Below are 15,011 nucleotides of genomic sequence, written 5' to 3' on the forward strand. Positions count from 1 at the left end.
AAAATCAACTGAAGATATAGACCCATATATTTGTGTGGGTATATTTCTGGACTCTATTTTGTCTTACTGATCTATGTGTCTTTCTCTTCACCAATACTACACTGTCTTCATTATGTAGCTTTACATATGGTAAATCTGTAGTCAGGTAATATGATTCCTCCAATCTTCTTGTTCTTTTTCAAAATGGTCTTAACTGTTCTAGTTTCTTTCCCTTTCCAAATGAATTTTTTTTTAAGTTTATTTATCATGAGAGAGGGTAGGGCAGAGAGAGGGAGAAAGAATCCCAAGAAGCTCTATACCACCAGCACAAAGCTCGAGGCTTGAGCTGACAATCCATGAGATTATGACCTGAGCTGATGTTGTACCCTTAACCACTGAGCCACCCAGGTGCCTCCTAAATGAATTTTAGAAGCAGCTGTCTATATCTACAAAAATTCTTGCTGGGATTTTGATCTATATTGTGTTAAATATATTGGTCATTTTGGGGAATTGACATGTTTATTGTGTTGGTTGCAATCCATGAACATGGTATATTTCTCCATTTATTTAGGTTTTCTTTTATTTCGTTTTAAAGAAAATAGTTTTATAGTTTTCGGCTTACAAATCCTGTACATCCTCTATAAGATTTACATCTAAATATTTTATTTTATTTTATTAAAAAAATTTTTTTGATGTTCATTTTTGAGAGAGAAACATAGCATGAGCAGGGAAGGGGCAGAGAGAGAGGGAGATACAGTATCTGAAGCAGGCTCCAGGCTCTGTCAGCACAGAGCCCAACACAGGGCTTGAACTCACAAAACTGTGAAATCATGACCTGAGCTGAAGTCGGGTGCTTAACCGACTGAGCCACCAGGTATCCCTAAATATTTTATTTTTATGAACTATTGTAAATGGCATTATTATTTTTTTAACATTTATTCATTATTGAGAGACAAAGAGAGACAGAGTATGAGCATGGGAGGGGCAGAGAGAGGGGGAGACAGAGCATCCAAAGCAGGCTCCAGGCTCTGAGCTGTCAGCACAGAGCCCGATGCGGGGCTCAAATGCACAAACTGTGAGATCATGACCTGAGCCGAAGTCGGACGCCTAAACAACTGAACCACCCAGGCGCTCCTAAATGGTATTATTTTTTAAATTTCAGGTTTTAGTTATAAACTACTAGTATATAAAACCATAATTGATTTTTTCATGTTAGTATTGTATCCTGAGACTCTTGCTAAACTCATTTGTTAGTCCTAGGAGTTTTTTCTTTGTAGATTCCTTGGGATTTTCTACATAGAAAAACATGTCATCTGCAAATAGGCACAGTTTTATTTTCTTTCCAATCTATATGCCCCCTCCCCCTTTTTTTTTTCTTGTCTTATTTCACTGGCTAAGACTTCCATAATGATGTTGAGTAGAATGTTGAAGGTGGATATCCCTACCTTGCTCCCAATCTTAGGAAGGAAAGCATTCAGTTCTTCACCATTAATATGATGTTAGCTGAAGATGTTTTTGTAGGTGCCCTTTATTAGGTTAGAAAAATTCTCTTCTATCCCTAGATTACTGAAATTAAAAAAAATATATTTAGTTTTGAGTGAGAGAGTGTGGGCATGTGGGGAGGGGGAAGGACAAAGAGAGAGAGACAGAGAATCCCAAGTAGGCTCCACACTGTCAGTGCAGATCCCAAGTTGGATCTCAAACTCACCATCCATGAGATGGTGAGCCAAAATCAAGAGTCTGACACTTAACTGACTGAGCCACCCTGGAACCCTGAGATTTTTTTTTTTAATCAGGAATGGATGCTGAATTATGTCAAATATATTTTTTGTGTCATTATATTGTTTTTCTTCTTTAGACTATTAATGTGATGGATTACACTCATTGATTTTCACATATTGAACAGCTTTTCATTGCCAGAATAAACCCCTCTTGGTTGTGATATGCTGTTTTTACAGTATATACTGTGAATTCAATTGGCTAGTACATTGTTCGGCATTTTTGTGACCATGTATGTGAGGAATATTGGTCTCTAGTTTTCTTGATTTGTATTGTCTTTGTCTGGTTTTGGTATCAGGGCAATACTGACTTTATAAATGAGTCAGGATTGGTTCTTCCTCTTATTTTCTGGAAGAGACTATGTGGAATTGGTGTTGTTTCTTCTTTTTTTTTTAATTTTATTTTTTATTTTTTAAAATTTACATCCAAATTAGTTAGCATATAGTGCAACAATGGTTTCAGGAGTAGATTCCTTAGTGCTCCTTACCCATTTAGCCCATCCCCCCTCCCACAACCCCTCCAGTAACCCTCTGTTTGTTCTCCATATTTAAGAGTCTCTTATGCTTTTGTCCCCCTCCCTGTTTTTATATTATTTTTGTTTCCCTTCCCTTGTGTTCATCTGTTTTGTCTCTTAAAGTCCTCATATGAGTGAAGTCATATGATATTTGTCTTTCTCTGACTCACTAATTTCACTTAGCATAATACCCTCTACTTCTATCCACGTAGTTGCAAATGGCAAGATTTCATTCTTTTTGATTGCCGAGTAATACTCTATTGTATATATATACCACATCTTCTTTATCCATTCATCCATTGGTGGACATTTGGGCTCTTTCCATACTTTGGCTATTGTTGATAGTGCTGCTATAAACATGTGCTATAAACAGGGGTGCATGTGCTGCTTCGAAAAAGCACACCTGTATCCCGTGGATAAATGCCTAGTAGTGTAATTGCTGGGTTGTAGGAGAGTTCTATTTTTAGTTTTTTGAGGAACCTCCATACTGTTTTCCAGAGTGGCTGCACCAGCTTGCATTCCCACCAACAATGCAAAAGAGATCCTCTTTCTCCGCATCCTCACCAACATCTGTTGTTCCCTGAGTTGTTCATGTTAGCCATTCTGACAGGTGTAAGGTGGTATCTCATTGTGGTTTTGGTTTGTATTTCCCTCATGATGAGTGAAGTTGAGCATTTTTTCATGTGTCAATTGGCCATCTGGATGTCTTCTTTTGGAGAAGTGTCTATTCATGTTTTTTGCCAATTTATTCACTGGATGATTTGTTTTTTGGGTGTTGAGTTTGATAAGTTCTTTATAGATTTTGGGTACTAGCCCTTTTTCTGATATGTCATTTGCAAATATCTTTTCCCATTCTGTCGGTTGCCCTTTAGTTTTGCTGATTGTTTCCTTTGCTGTGCAGAAGCTTTTCATTTTGATGAGGTCCCAGTAGTTCATTTTTGCTTTTGTTTTGCTTGCCTCCAGAGACGTGTTGAGTAAGAAGTTGCTGCAGCCAAGAGCAAAGAGATTTTTGTCTGCTTTTTCCTCAAGGATTTTTATGGCTTCCTGTCTTACATTGATGTCTTTCATCCATTTTGAGTTTATTTTTGTGTATGGTGTAAGAAAGTGTTCCAGGTTCATTCTTCTGCATGTCCAGTTTTCCCAGCACCACTTGCTGAAGAGACTGTCTTTATTCCGTTGGATATTCTTTCCTGCTTTGTCAAAGATTAGTTGGCCATACATGTGTGGGTCCATTTCTGGGTTCTCTATTCTGTTCCATTGATCTGAGTGTCTGTTCTTGTGCCAGTACCATACTGTCTTGGTGATTACAGCTTTGTAGTATAGCTTGAAGTACGCGGGTGTTGTTTCTTCTTTAAATGTTTGTTTCAATTTGTCTTTGAGACCATCTGGGTGTGGAGATTTTTTGGAAGTTTTTTAAGTGCAGTTTTCATGGGGCCATTGAATTTACCTATTTCATCTGGTGGGGGAGGATTGGTCATGTGTGGGTTTTGAGGAATTTGTCCATTTAATCTAAGTTGTCAAATGTATGTGTAGAGAGTTTTATGAAACATTGTTTATGAAGGCTGTAGCGATAATTCCTTTGTCATTCCTGGTATTAGTAAAATGTATCTTCTCTTTTTTTGTCAGCCTTGCTAGAGGTTAATCAATTTTATTGATCTATTCCAATAACCAATTTTTAGTTTCATTGATTTTTCTCTATTTTTGTTTTCAATTTAATTGATTTCTGCTCTTTATTATTTTCTTCTGTTTGCCTTGGGTTTATTTGCTCTTTTTCTAGTTTGTTAAGGCAGAAGTTTGGATTATTGATATGAATTTTTTTTAATTCTAATACTAGCTTTAAAAATCAATACCTTGGGTTGCCTGGGTGTCTCAGTCAGTTAAGCAACCGACTCTTGGTTTGGGCTCAGGTCATGATCTCACAGTTTGTGAGACTGAGCCCTGCACTTGACTCTGCACTGACAGAATGAGCCTGTTTAGGATTCTCTCTCTGCCTCTCTCTCTCTGCGCCTCTCCTGCTCATGTTTTCTCCCTCTCTCAACATAAATAAATAAACATTAAAAAAACCAATATCTTTGGGGCACCTGGATGGCTCAGTCAGTTAAGTGCCCGACCCTTGATTTCTGCTCATGATTGTGAAATAGAGCCCCGAGTCAGTTCAGTGCTGGGCATGGAGCCTGCTTAAGATTCTTTCTCTCCCTCTCTCTCTGCCCCTCCCCTGCTTGTGCTCTCACTCTCTCTCAAAAAAAAAAAAAATCAATTACCTTCTTGTGGTTCATACTTTGTTTCTTATATATTAAAAAAACTTTTTTAATGTTTATTTATTTTTGAGTGACAGAGAGAGAGACAGAGCACGAGCAGGGAAGGGCAGAGAAAGAGGGAGACAGAGAATGCAAAGTAGGCTCCAGGCTCTGAGCTGTCAGCACAGAGCCCTATGCAGGGCTTGAACCCATGGACCGTGAGATCTTGACCCAAGCCGAAGTTGGGTGCTTAACGGACTGAGCCACCCAGGTGTCCTTGTTTCTTACATTTTATATGTGTCTGGACTGCTCTGTTTTTAACTCCTTGAGTACAGGGTCTTAGGTGATTAATCTGAGCCTAAGTGTCTTGTACTATGTGTTCAGTGTTTTATAGATGATTTGAATGGTGGGATGTGTGGATAAAAGGAGAGTGAGGGTAATGAATATAAATTATTTCAAGATAGCTTCAGCATTAAGAAAAATATATAACAGGGGCTATAACAGTAAGGTAAAAGGAAGGAATAAAAATTCACTCATCAGGAAAAGTTGGTAACACCAGTCGAAGCTAGTTTTGATAGGGACTATTCAAAACTTCAGGGTGTTGTACAGAATACTCACTATTGCATTCAATTTTACACAGTGAATGAAACAGAATTCTGTTTCCTAGCCAATTCAAGAAAGAAAAAACCTTTTAACTTATTCAGGTAATTTGAGCAAAATAATTTGGAAATAATTACCTCCATGATTTCTTGATTCCCTGTTTTACTTCTGCTATTCCTGATATACTTTCCTCTGTTATTTATTCTTTAGTAGAGACTTAGGATATAGCCTACTTTCTCTTACTCCATCTCTTACTGAACACCTGAAGTCACACTGTAGGCCCCTAGGGAATCAGGCCATGAGTTTGAGCTTCCTGGCTTATCCTCCTCCATAAAATGAAAGCATCTGTATTAGTTTCCTATGGTTGCTGTAACAAATTACCACAAACTTGGTAGCTTGAAACATGAATTTTCCCACAGTTCTGCAGGCTGGAAGTCCAAAATCATGTCACTGAGTTAAAATCAAGGTGTCATCAAGGCTATGCTCTCTTTAGAGGTTCTAGTGCATAGTGCATTTCCTGCTTTTTTCCAGCTTTTGGTGACTGCTGGCATTCCATGGTTTGTGGCTGCATCACTCCAGTCTCTGCTGCTATGGTCCTATTGTCTTTTCTTCTGTAATGAAACCTCCCTCTGTTTCCCTCTTAAAAGAACACTTATGATTGTATTTAGAGCTCACTCAAATAATCCAGGCTAATCTCCTCATCTCAAGATCCTTAATTATGTCTACAAAGTCCTTTTCTTACCCTAATTCACATATTGCAAGGATTAAGACATGGGTATCTCCTAGGGAGCCATTATTTAGCCTACCACAGCATCCTGATTCCTTAATCAAGAACATTGGTGAAATGGGATAACAGAAGACATTCATTATCTCTTAAAAAGTGTCCTTCCTAATCTGTATTTTTAAAAATCTTATCTTTTTGCTATTTTAAATATTAATATTTGCATATAAAGTATTCATAGAAATTAATTCAGGCTGATATCCTTTATAGTAGATTCCAAAAATGAATTCTAAGGAAAAAGCCCAATTTATTATATATCAATCTTTTTCACATATAGCTTCATGAATAACCATTTGACACTGAAACATGAGCTCCAAAACTATTATTATTTTGGCACAGGAACAAACTTAATTTCAGAATCAGAGACTCCAGACATCCATTAACTTTTATTCAAATAAAAGTTTTAAGCACCTGAATAACTTAATGGATACAAATAGAAAAGGCATTAAATGGCTTCATATTGCTTCCATATGTAAGAACTAGTCATTACAGCAAGTTACAAATACATCAAAATTTAACATAATGAACAAAATCTGCAGCCAGGAAGATTTAGGTTTAACAGATGGAACTAATATGACATTTACAGTATTGCTCAGCATTAACTTGTATGGATTCATATGGAATCATCATTTAGTTATTCATCAGCCCCAAATAATTGAAAATTCTTGTAGGAGATTATCTATCATTTACCTATCCTGTCAGAGGTCTCTTAATTGAGACATCACCTTTCAGGCCTTGTAGAACTCTTGGGTAGGACAGAGATTTGGGCGACCATTCTAGGCCTGAACTAGAGACTATCCTAATACAGATTCCTCAGTACAGATTCTTCAAGCATCACTTGACACCACCAGACAGGAAGTTGAGTGTATACAATAATTGTGTTTTGTTTTTAACAATATAGGTACTTTCTAAGGCTTTATAGTAGATTCCAAAAATGAATTGTAAGGAAAAATACATACATGTTAGTGAATTACTTTTCAAAATTTTTTTTTAAATTTTGATAATCAGTTTCTGTATAAGCCATGTTAATGGCTAATACCTCTAGATTACCCACATCACCACCCTGTTTTGTTTCTTTTTTTTTTTTTCTTTTTTTTTTAAGGGAGGGGAGGAACAGAGAGAGAGAGAGAATCCCAAGCAGGCTTCGTGTCCAACGTGGAGCCTGATGTGGGGCTCAATCTCACAACCATCAGATCATGACCTGAGCTGAAATCAAGACTCAGACGCTTAACCGACTGAGCCACCCAGGTGCCCCTCCAGTGTTTTCATTATAAATTCCATACATGTCTTTTTCATTATCAATTGCATATGCACGCCATTTGTTATTTGTTGCATTCAGCAGAGATTGATATCCTATGATAAACACATTTCTTGAAATCATTATAGTTGGAATGCAAATGATGATTTGTGAAGGGTGAAGTTAAGCTGTCTTCAATGAACACTGTATTTGGAAATGGTATTGATTGACCAAGTCTTGTACATTTATCTAGCCAGCACTTAACCTACCTCCCATTTATACACATTTGTATATGTAGACAGAGAAATCATTAAAACTTTTCACAGAATTGCAAACTTTTCTTTTTTATTTAAACCTAGATCAAACCTAACAAAATTCTGGATAACTTGACCTCTAGGAAGGCTCCTAACTGGCATATTAATAACTTGCTGAAGTAGATCTTCCTTGCCTTTGAATGTAATCTAGTAGATTTGAGCTCAGGATTATGGAAAGCTGGATAGCTTATGGAAGAAACACATCTAAATCTTCCTGCTGGGTTGATGTTCCTAAAGAAATTCTCTTTCAAAGGTAGAAAAGCCTAACTTTTCACCTTTTTTTCCACACTGCAGTTACTGGCCTTTAAATGTTGGGAGTTTCTGAGCTCGGTGTCAGACTCTTTTTTTTTTTTTTTCCTGCACTCTGTATTCTCTCCCTAGTGATCTCATTCATTTTCAAGTTTTCAAATACTATCTATATGCTAATGGATTATAAATTCATATCGCTCTGCCAAGTCTCTTTTCTAAGTTCTAAATCTCTGTATCTAACACTTTTTTCTGTACCTCCTTTTGGATGCATGACAGAAGCCTCAAACTTTACATGTCGCAAACAACTCAGAATCATATTGTACCACCTCCAGCCCCACACTTCTTATAATAGGAGTGGTATCTCCTAGCAATTTGAGACTGGAACTATTCTAAGAAGTGTGGGGTTGGAGGGTGGTACAGTATGATCCTGAGTTTGGGACATGTAAAGTTTGAGCTACAATGCTAAATGAGTTACTTACATCACCTGATTATTATTTAGTGTTTGGACTGGAGCCTGGGTACTTTCAAAAGTGTCTCAGGTGATTGTATTGTGTATCCGTGATTGAGAACTACAGACATACAAAACACCATTAATTCTTGCAGAAACTCTTTAAGGTAGGTTTTCTGTTCATTTTATAGTAAAGAAATGGATGCTCACAGATACTAATTAACTTTCCCCATGTCACACATCTCATAAGCGGGGCAGGGAGAAGCTGTGGCTTTTCTACAAATGACACATTTTCTGAGCAGAGGAGACAATCACTCTCACCAAATCAAGGGGAATGCTAAACCAAAAGGAAAGAATCAATATTCCTACTTAACAATCAAGGGTCTTTTGTTCACTCTGTATCCTCCATGAACTCTTTCTGGCCACCTCAGTTCTTCTTGGTCTCTTCACCCAATTTTTATTACACAAATAACTGACTTATTTTGATGATGAACTATGCTATACTCAGCCTTACCTTATATTTGTACCTGTATTAAGGCCTCCCTGTACATTTCCTAGTTATGAAATCTGGTGACTTAGCAGGCGAACCAGGTTAAGAGCCCTGGTTTTGCAGCAACACCCACCTGAGTTGGCCTCCTGCATATAGTTATCTCCATGGCCGTGACAAGCCATTTAATTTTTTAAATCTCGTTTTGTAAGCATAAAATAGGGAAAAATAAAACTTGTACTTTAGCAAGGATTAGAAACATTCTATTCAATAAACTTTAGTTCTTAGTAAAGGCACCCTAACCAATGGGAAGTAAAGGGTTTGGTCCATCAGTAAATACATGGAAAGTAGTAGGTGGAATACGACTTTTGGAACTGACTGACTCCTTTTTCTGACACAAACTAATATTTGGACAGGGAATATAAAAAAATAAGGAGTCATGAAATCTACCTAAGGCTGCCACTTCTATCTCTCAGAACACGTTTCCAGAAAGCTATTTACATGAGATACTCTGGCCAAACCACAGGAAATTATTATACTCTGCAATTTTCCCACCCTGTCTCCAACACTTGCCCTCTAACCAAGTCCCTACCCCACGTTCTGCCCTTCCCTGTAGGGAAGGAGTTGCGGATTTCATTTTATAGTGGATTGGCTGACGGGATGGGGTGGGAAGGGGAAATCAGAGAGGCTCCACCCATTTCACTGGAGGCCTGGAGGTGGGCGCTCTCCTTTTCTCTACCCGCCCCCCTGTACCTGCAAAGTGGGGCTGGCCACGGGGGGAGGGCCCTGTCCCCTGTCCCTTTAAGGAGGAGGGCCGAGCGCAGGCGAGAGAGCTGGCGTTGCCCCTAGCCCGTCCGCGCCCTCACCCCAGAGCAGCTGCAGCCACAGCTCCGGCCTCCCCGCGGTTAGCAGAGTCCGCTCCGGCCCCAAGAAGCGAGTCGCCACCATGGTGAAGATTGTGACGGTGAAGACCCAGGCGTACCCGGACCAGAAGCCGGGCACGAGCGGGCTGCGGAAGCGGGTGAAGGTGTTTCAGAGCAGCGCCAACTACGCGGAGAATTTCATCCAGAGTATCATCTCCACGGTGGAGCCGGCGCAGCGGCAGGAGGCCACCCTCGTGGTGGGCGGGGACGGCAGGTTCTACATGAAGGAGGCCATCCAGCTCATCGTGCGCATCGCCGCCGCCAACGGGGTAAGGGACGCGCCGGCTCCTCCGCGGCGTGCGCCCGGAGCGGGGCCGTGCGCGACGTGCCGCTGGAGTCGGCCGCCCGCCCCCTGCCGCGCTCGGGCCCGGCCACTTCCGCGTGCCGCCCTAGTCTCCACCCAACTTCTTTGCTCTGGCTTTTCCTGGCCGGGAGGCCCCGCGGAGGTCGCAGGGTGCTGAAGGGTGGCCTCGGGGCTCCGCGGAGCTGCTTTGTCGACTCTCCGGGGACGGGCGAGCAGGGCTTGACCTTGGGAGGCCCGACCCTCCGCCTCTTGCCCCGCCCTTCTCTCGCCTCCTCCCTTCCCCACCCCTCCGGCTGAGGCCTCTGACATTTACATTAACCTTTCCTGTGGCTAAAGATACAGTTACAACTCTGAGTGCAGTCGCCTTCACCCGGAAAGGTTAGACGGCCTCTGCCTTGCTCAGAACCCCCTCCCATCCCTCCCAGTTGCTTGCTATTCTGGTCTGAGACTGGCGCTTCCCACTGGCTGGGAGCCCGACGCCGTGGGGCATGGTTGGCGGGAGCGCCCGCCCAGCTGGTGCGTGAGACCCGCAGGGCTGAGAAGAGGTTGCCAAGTCTTGCTCTCTCTCCACATCCTAGTTTGCGTTGGGACTGAGCTCCCGCCCTTCCACGGCCTGGTTGCTGGGACGCAGGCTTTTGAAAACGCTAGTCTTTGCCAGATGGTGCTTCTAGATCTGTTCTTCGAGGAGTTGGAGCTGAATTTTCATGAGAACAGAAACTGCATGCCCAAGGGTGCTCTTATGCAAGCCTTCGTGGCTGGCCAGGAAATTAATGCAACCCCTTGGCTCGCCCCTCGCCGCACCCTCCCCACCAGCTAAGGAACGTTAACAGACTTCAGGGGCAGGTCCACTCGGATAGGTGAAACTCTGAAAGATTTTTCAGTAAACTTCATGAATGAAAAGGTGGATTTATAAAACAGGCAACTTGGAGCTGATTATTCATTCACTTTTATAAAACATCTTCTAACGAGTTTCTCTTTCTGTATTTAAAATAAGATTTGACTTATACCTAGCTTTTCTGGAACTCATTTCTTTTAGTGATATTTTTATTCATTTTAGTAATACTTTATCTTTAACATATAAGTGTCATTTTGCCACGCACCACGAAAAGCACTAAATGTGCAGTATGTCATTTATGCTGCAGCCTTATGAGGTCGATGCTATTATGGGCATCTTCAAGTTGCCAGTGAGAAAACTGAAGCCTGGGCAGGTTAAAGAGGAACTATAAAAGCAGCACCCAGAATCTAATATAGACCTACCAATTACAACTTCTGTGAAGGAAGGGACCCTTAAATCTATAAGGAACTATTTTTCCCTAGTCTGTAAAATCTACACTGGGCCCCAATCTACATCTCCCTCCCTGAGTCAGGCATTTATAAGCATCAAGGAGAGAAGGTCCTCTGAATAGAATATGCTCTTGAGTTTTCAGACAACCACATATTCCCTTAAGATCAAAAACAGATGTTACCCAGTAGATCCCTTCATTTCCTTATCACCTGTGTTGAATATGTATTTCATTCATTCATTCATTCAAAAAGACTGAACCTATGCCATATACAGAAAATGTGTGGAATAAAAAGACAATTCAGACACAAGACTCATACTTAAGGAGCTTACATCATAGTGGGAATTTTTGAGGAAAGTTGTCCATTTGGGAGTAGTGTAGGATGGGAAAGAAAAATTTAGGCTGAGACCAAAAAAAAAAAATATATATATATATATATATGTATGTTTTTAAAACCTCATCCCCTTTTAGCTACTGCTTTCTTGCTTTTCCCCTTTTTGGCCAATTGCCACCACTGATTTTTCACCCATTCACTTACCACCTCCCTGCAGTCTGGCTCCTTCTTCCTTCACCACTTGCCAAGGTTACTAATGACTTTCTGGTTGCTAAATCCATTGAATACTTTTTTTAAGGCCTTATTTGGCCTTCTTATTGCCTCTGGCATTGCTGGTTTTGCACTTTTTTAAAAAAAATAATTTTTTATTAAGTTTATTTTTTTTGAGAGAGAATATGCATGAGTTGGGGAGGTGCAGAGAGAAGGGGGGAGAGAGAATCCCAAGCAGGCTCCGCACTGTCAGCACAGAGCCTGACATGGGGCTTGAACTCACAAACCGCGAGATTACGACCTGACCCGAAATCAGGAGCCGGATTCTCAACCGACTGCACCACCTAGGCATCCCTGGTTTTGCACCTTTAAAGTCCTCATTCCCTTGCCTTGATCACTCTCCTGATTCTACTCATGCTTTTTGAGAGTTCCTTCATGACCTGCTTGCGCTGTGTACACCCTAGCTATTTCCTAAGTTTTTGTCCTCAGCTGCTGCTCTCTGATTTTATTCTGTCTCTGTCTCTGTCTCTCTCCTCACCAGGGATGTAAATATATTCCTCCTGTCTTCTGGTGTGATTCAATTCAGATAACATCTTCAGAAAACTTTCCCCAACAACCTCTGTCTGCCACTTTCATCCCCCCCCCCCCCATTAAGTGCTCCTTTCTTATAGATACTTCTAGAATAGATTAATGAAATCCCAGTGAAATTATCTTCACATGTGAGACTCCCCTCTAGAGAGTAAACTTCTTTAAGATGGAGTCTGCTTTTATCTGTATCTGCGGTATCTAGGATCGTGCAGATTTCAGTGAGTCCTGGTTTCAGTTGCCCTGAATTGTGAACAGTATGCAATATACTTCAAGTTAAGTGTATTCCAGCCCTTAAAGCCAGTGTATAGTTGGTGAGCAATAAATTTATTCTCTTCAAACATTTATTATGTGCTTACTTTGTATCAGACATTGTGCTGAGTACTTGGGATAGAAAATATTCCTGTCCTCAGCAAAAACAGTATAGAAGGGGAGGTAGACAAGAATAAACCGAGCACAGTGCATTAGGCGTTACGATGGAGGTGTGTGCCAGGTACTGAAGGGGGAACAGCATGGAGGGCTGTACGGGTGTGCCGTCCTTTCTGAAAGTTCGTGTTAGGCCACTTCACTTGGATGAAAGACCTACCTTAATTACCTGCTTTTGCAAACGGCAAACCCAAAGCAATCTGAAGAGGACTTTTGCTCTTATGAAGAAAGGTGGAAACTGAAAGTAGAGGTCAGCATATGGTGTGCAGGGGGTCATTCGAGAGGTAGCAGGGACCCATCCCCAGCAGCAAGAGTGGCTCCACCAAGTGCTTTCCCCTACACTCAACGTCTGCCGCTATAGCTTTGAACTGTGTGAGCTTCTCTGCTTTATCTTGATTTATTCTGTGTGTCCGTTAGCAAGATGTGCCCTAAGGTATCAGAAAACACTAAGAGGTTTATTTCTGGAGTCTGAGAACACTGAAGGTGGTAGCTGAATTGAGGCTTAAAGGTGGAATTCCTAAGGTGGGTTTGTCAGGGGAAGAATACTAGACAGAAAAGAATAAAAATATAGGAGTTGGACACTGCTGGGCAAGTTCATTAACTTCTGATCCCCTTCCCCCCACTTTTCTGTAAAGGTTGGAAGCAATGAGACATACCCATAGAGGTTCTTGTGAGGATTAAATGAAATGAGTTTAAAAGTACCTGTAGTGTTGGGGCACCTGGGTGGCTCAGTCGGTTGAGCATCCGGTTTTTGGTTCAGGTCATGATCTCGTGGTTCGTGAGTTCCAGCCCTGCATCAGCTCACTGCTGTCAGCACACAGCCCGCTTCTGATTGCCTGTCCCCCTCTCTCTCTGCCACTCCCCTACTCACATTTGCTCTCTCAAAAATAAATAAAACATTTTTTAAAAATTAAAGAAAAAAAGTACCTGTAATCTCTTGTCACCTGGAAGCTGATTGACACTTTGGGGAAACCTTACGATGGGCCTGGAACAGGACTTTGTGTTATCAGTGTTCTGTTGATCTGGGGACACTAAGCTAATCAGGCCCAACCTGATGCAGATATTAACATCTCTTCCCCACCTTTCATAAATACTATCATTGTCCCCCATCTTCCTCTACCCTCAGTGGCCCCAACCAATATAGAGGGACTCCATGTTAGTCAGAAGCCAGGTGCATGCAAGTGGCAAAGACCTAACTCAGATTAGCACGGTGAGAAAGGAATTTACGGGCCTCTGTAACTGAGACGTCTTAAGAGATACCAGAGCAGACAACTTAGTTCAAACCACTCCTGGTCTCTAAAAATTGCTCTTGGGCCCAATGGTCTGCATGTGACCAGTATTAAGAATTGGGGAGAGTTCAAACTCCCAAGTAAATGAATGTTTGGATATTTTGTAAATTTTTTTTAATGTTTTATTTTTGAGAGAGAGAGAGAGACAGAATGCAAGCAGGGAAGGGGCAGAGAGAGAGGGAGACGCAGAATCCAAAGCAGGCTCCAGGTTCTGAGCTGTCAGCACAGAGCCCGACATGGGGCTTGAACTCACCTACCATGAGATCAGGATCTGAGCTGAAGTCAGATGCTTAACCAACTGAGCCACCCAGGCGCCCCAGAATGTTTGGATATTTTGAACGATAGTTCATCATTATCTCCAGCAAAAAAAAAAAAAATAAATAAATGCCTGCGTGGGAACTTGTGAGTAAGCTGGTTTTCTTTCATCAACCCACAGGGGTTCTTGTGTGTTGAATTCCTTTATTTAGTCTCCAGACTCCTTACTAGAATATATCTTTTTAAAAAATAGATAAAACAAAACATACAGGATTACAAAGGAATTATTATATTGAAATTCAATTATCAAAATATTAATCAAATTTGTGATGCAGCAAGATCTGTATGCTTCCTTACTGACACATTAAATAACAAGATTTAGTGGGAAGTCTAATACTGTCTTACTTTAGAGTGGTGATAAGTGATATTTTGATACATCTGCAATCTCAGTAATTTTAGATAAGTATAATATGATATGAAACTATCTGTGATTTCTATTGATGATAAAGTCCCCGGTAGTATTTGTAATGGTAATAATAATAATACTTGTTTGTTGCCTATATTCATAATTCAAGGAAATGCTAAATTTCATTTAGAGGTTAATGAAAATAAAGCTTTTGTTTGTTTTGCCATTCAAATTCAAGGACACCATTGAATTCTACCCAGGGATTTCTTCTAAGGATCCTGAGTTAAGAACCCCTGCACTAAATAAATGATCCTTTTTATTTTTAATGTTTATTTTTGATAGAGAGCATGAGAGGGGAAGGGGCAGAGAGA

General features: G+C 40.8%; 1 protein-coding gene across 2 annotated transcripts in view; it reads left to right on the forward strand.

The window, feature by feature from the left end:
• The first annotated feature begins 9,377 nt into the window (after positions 1-9,377).
• Positions 9,378-15,011, forward strand: part of PGM1 (phosphoglucomutase 1) — a 61,933-nt gene continuing 56,299 nt past the window's right edge. For both annotated transcript variants that reach the window (XM_042997441.1, XM_042997442.1), the window contains exon 1: positions 9,378-9,817. In XM_042997441.1, the coding sequence (XP_042853375.1) occupies positions 9,572-9,817 (246 nt within the window). In that variant the 5' untranslated portion in view covers positions 9,378-9,571. The remainder of the gene's footprint in view (positions 9,818-15,011) is intronic.

Source organism: Panthera tigris, chromosome C1, assembly GCF_018350195.1.
Source record: "Panthera tigris isolate Pti1 chromosome C1, P.tigris_Pti1_mat1.1, whole genome shotgun sequence".
NCBI lineage: Eukaryota > Metazoa > Chordata > Mammalia > Carnivora > Felidae > Panthera > Panthera tigris.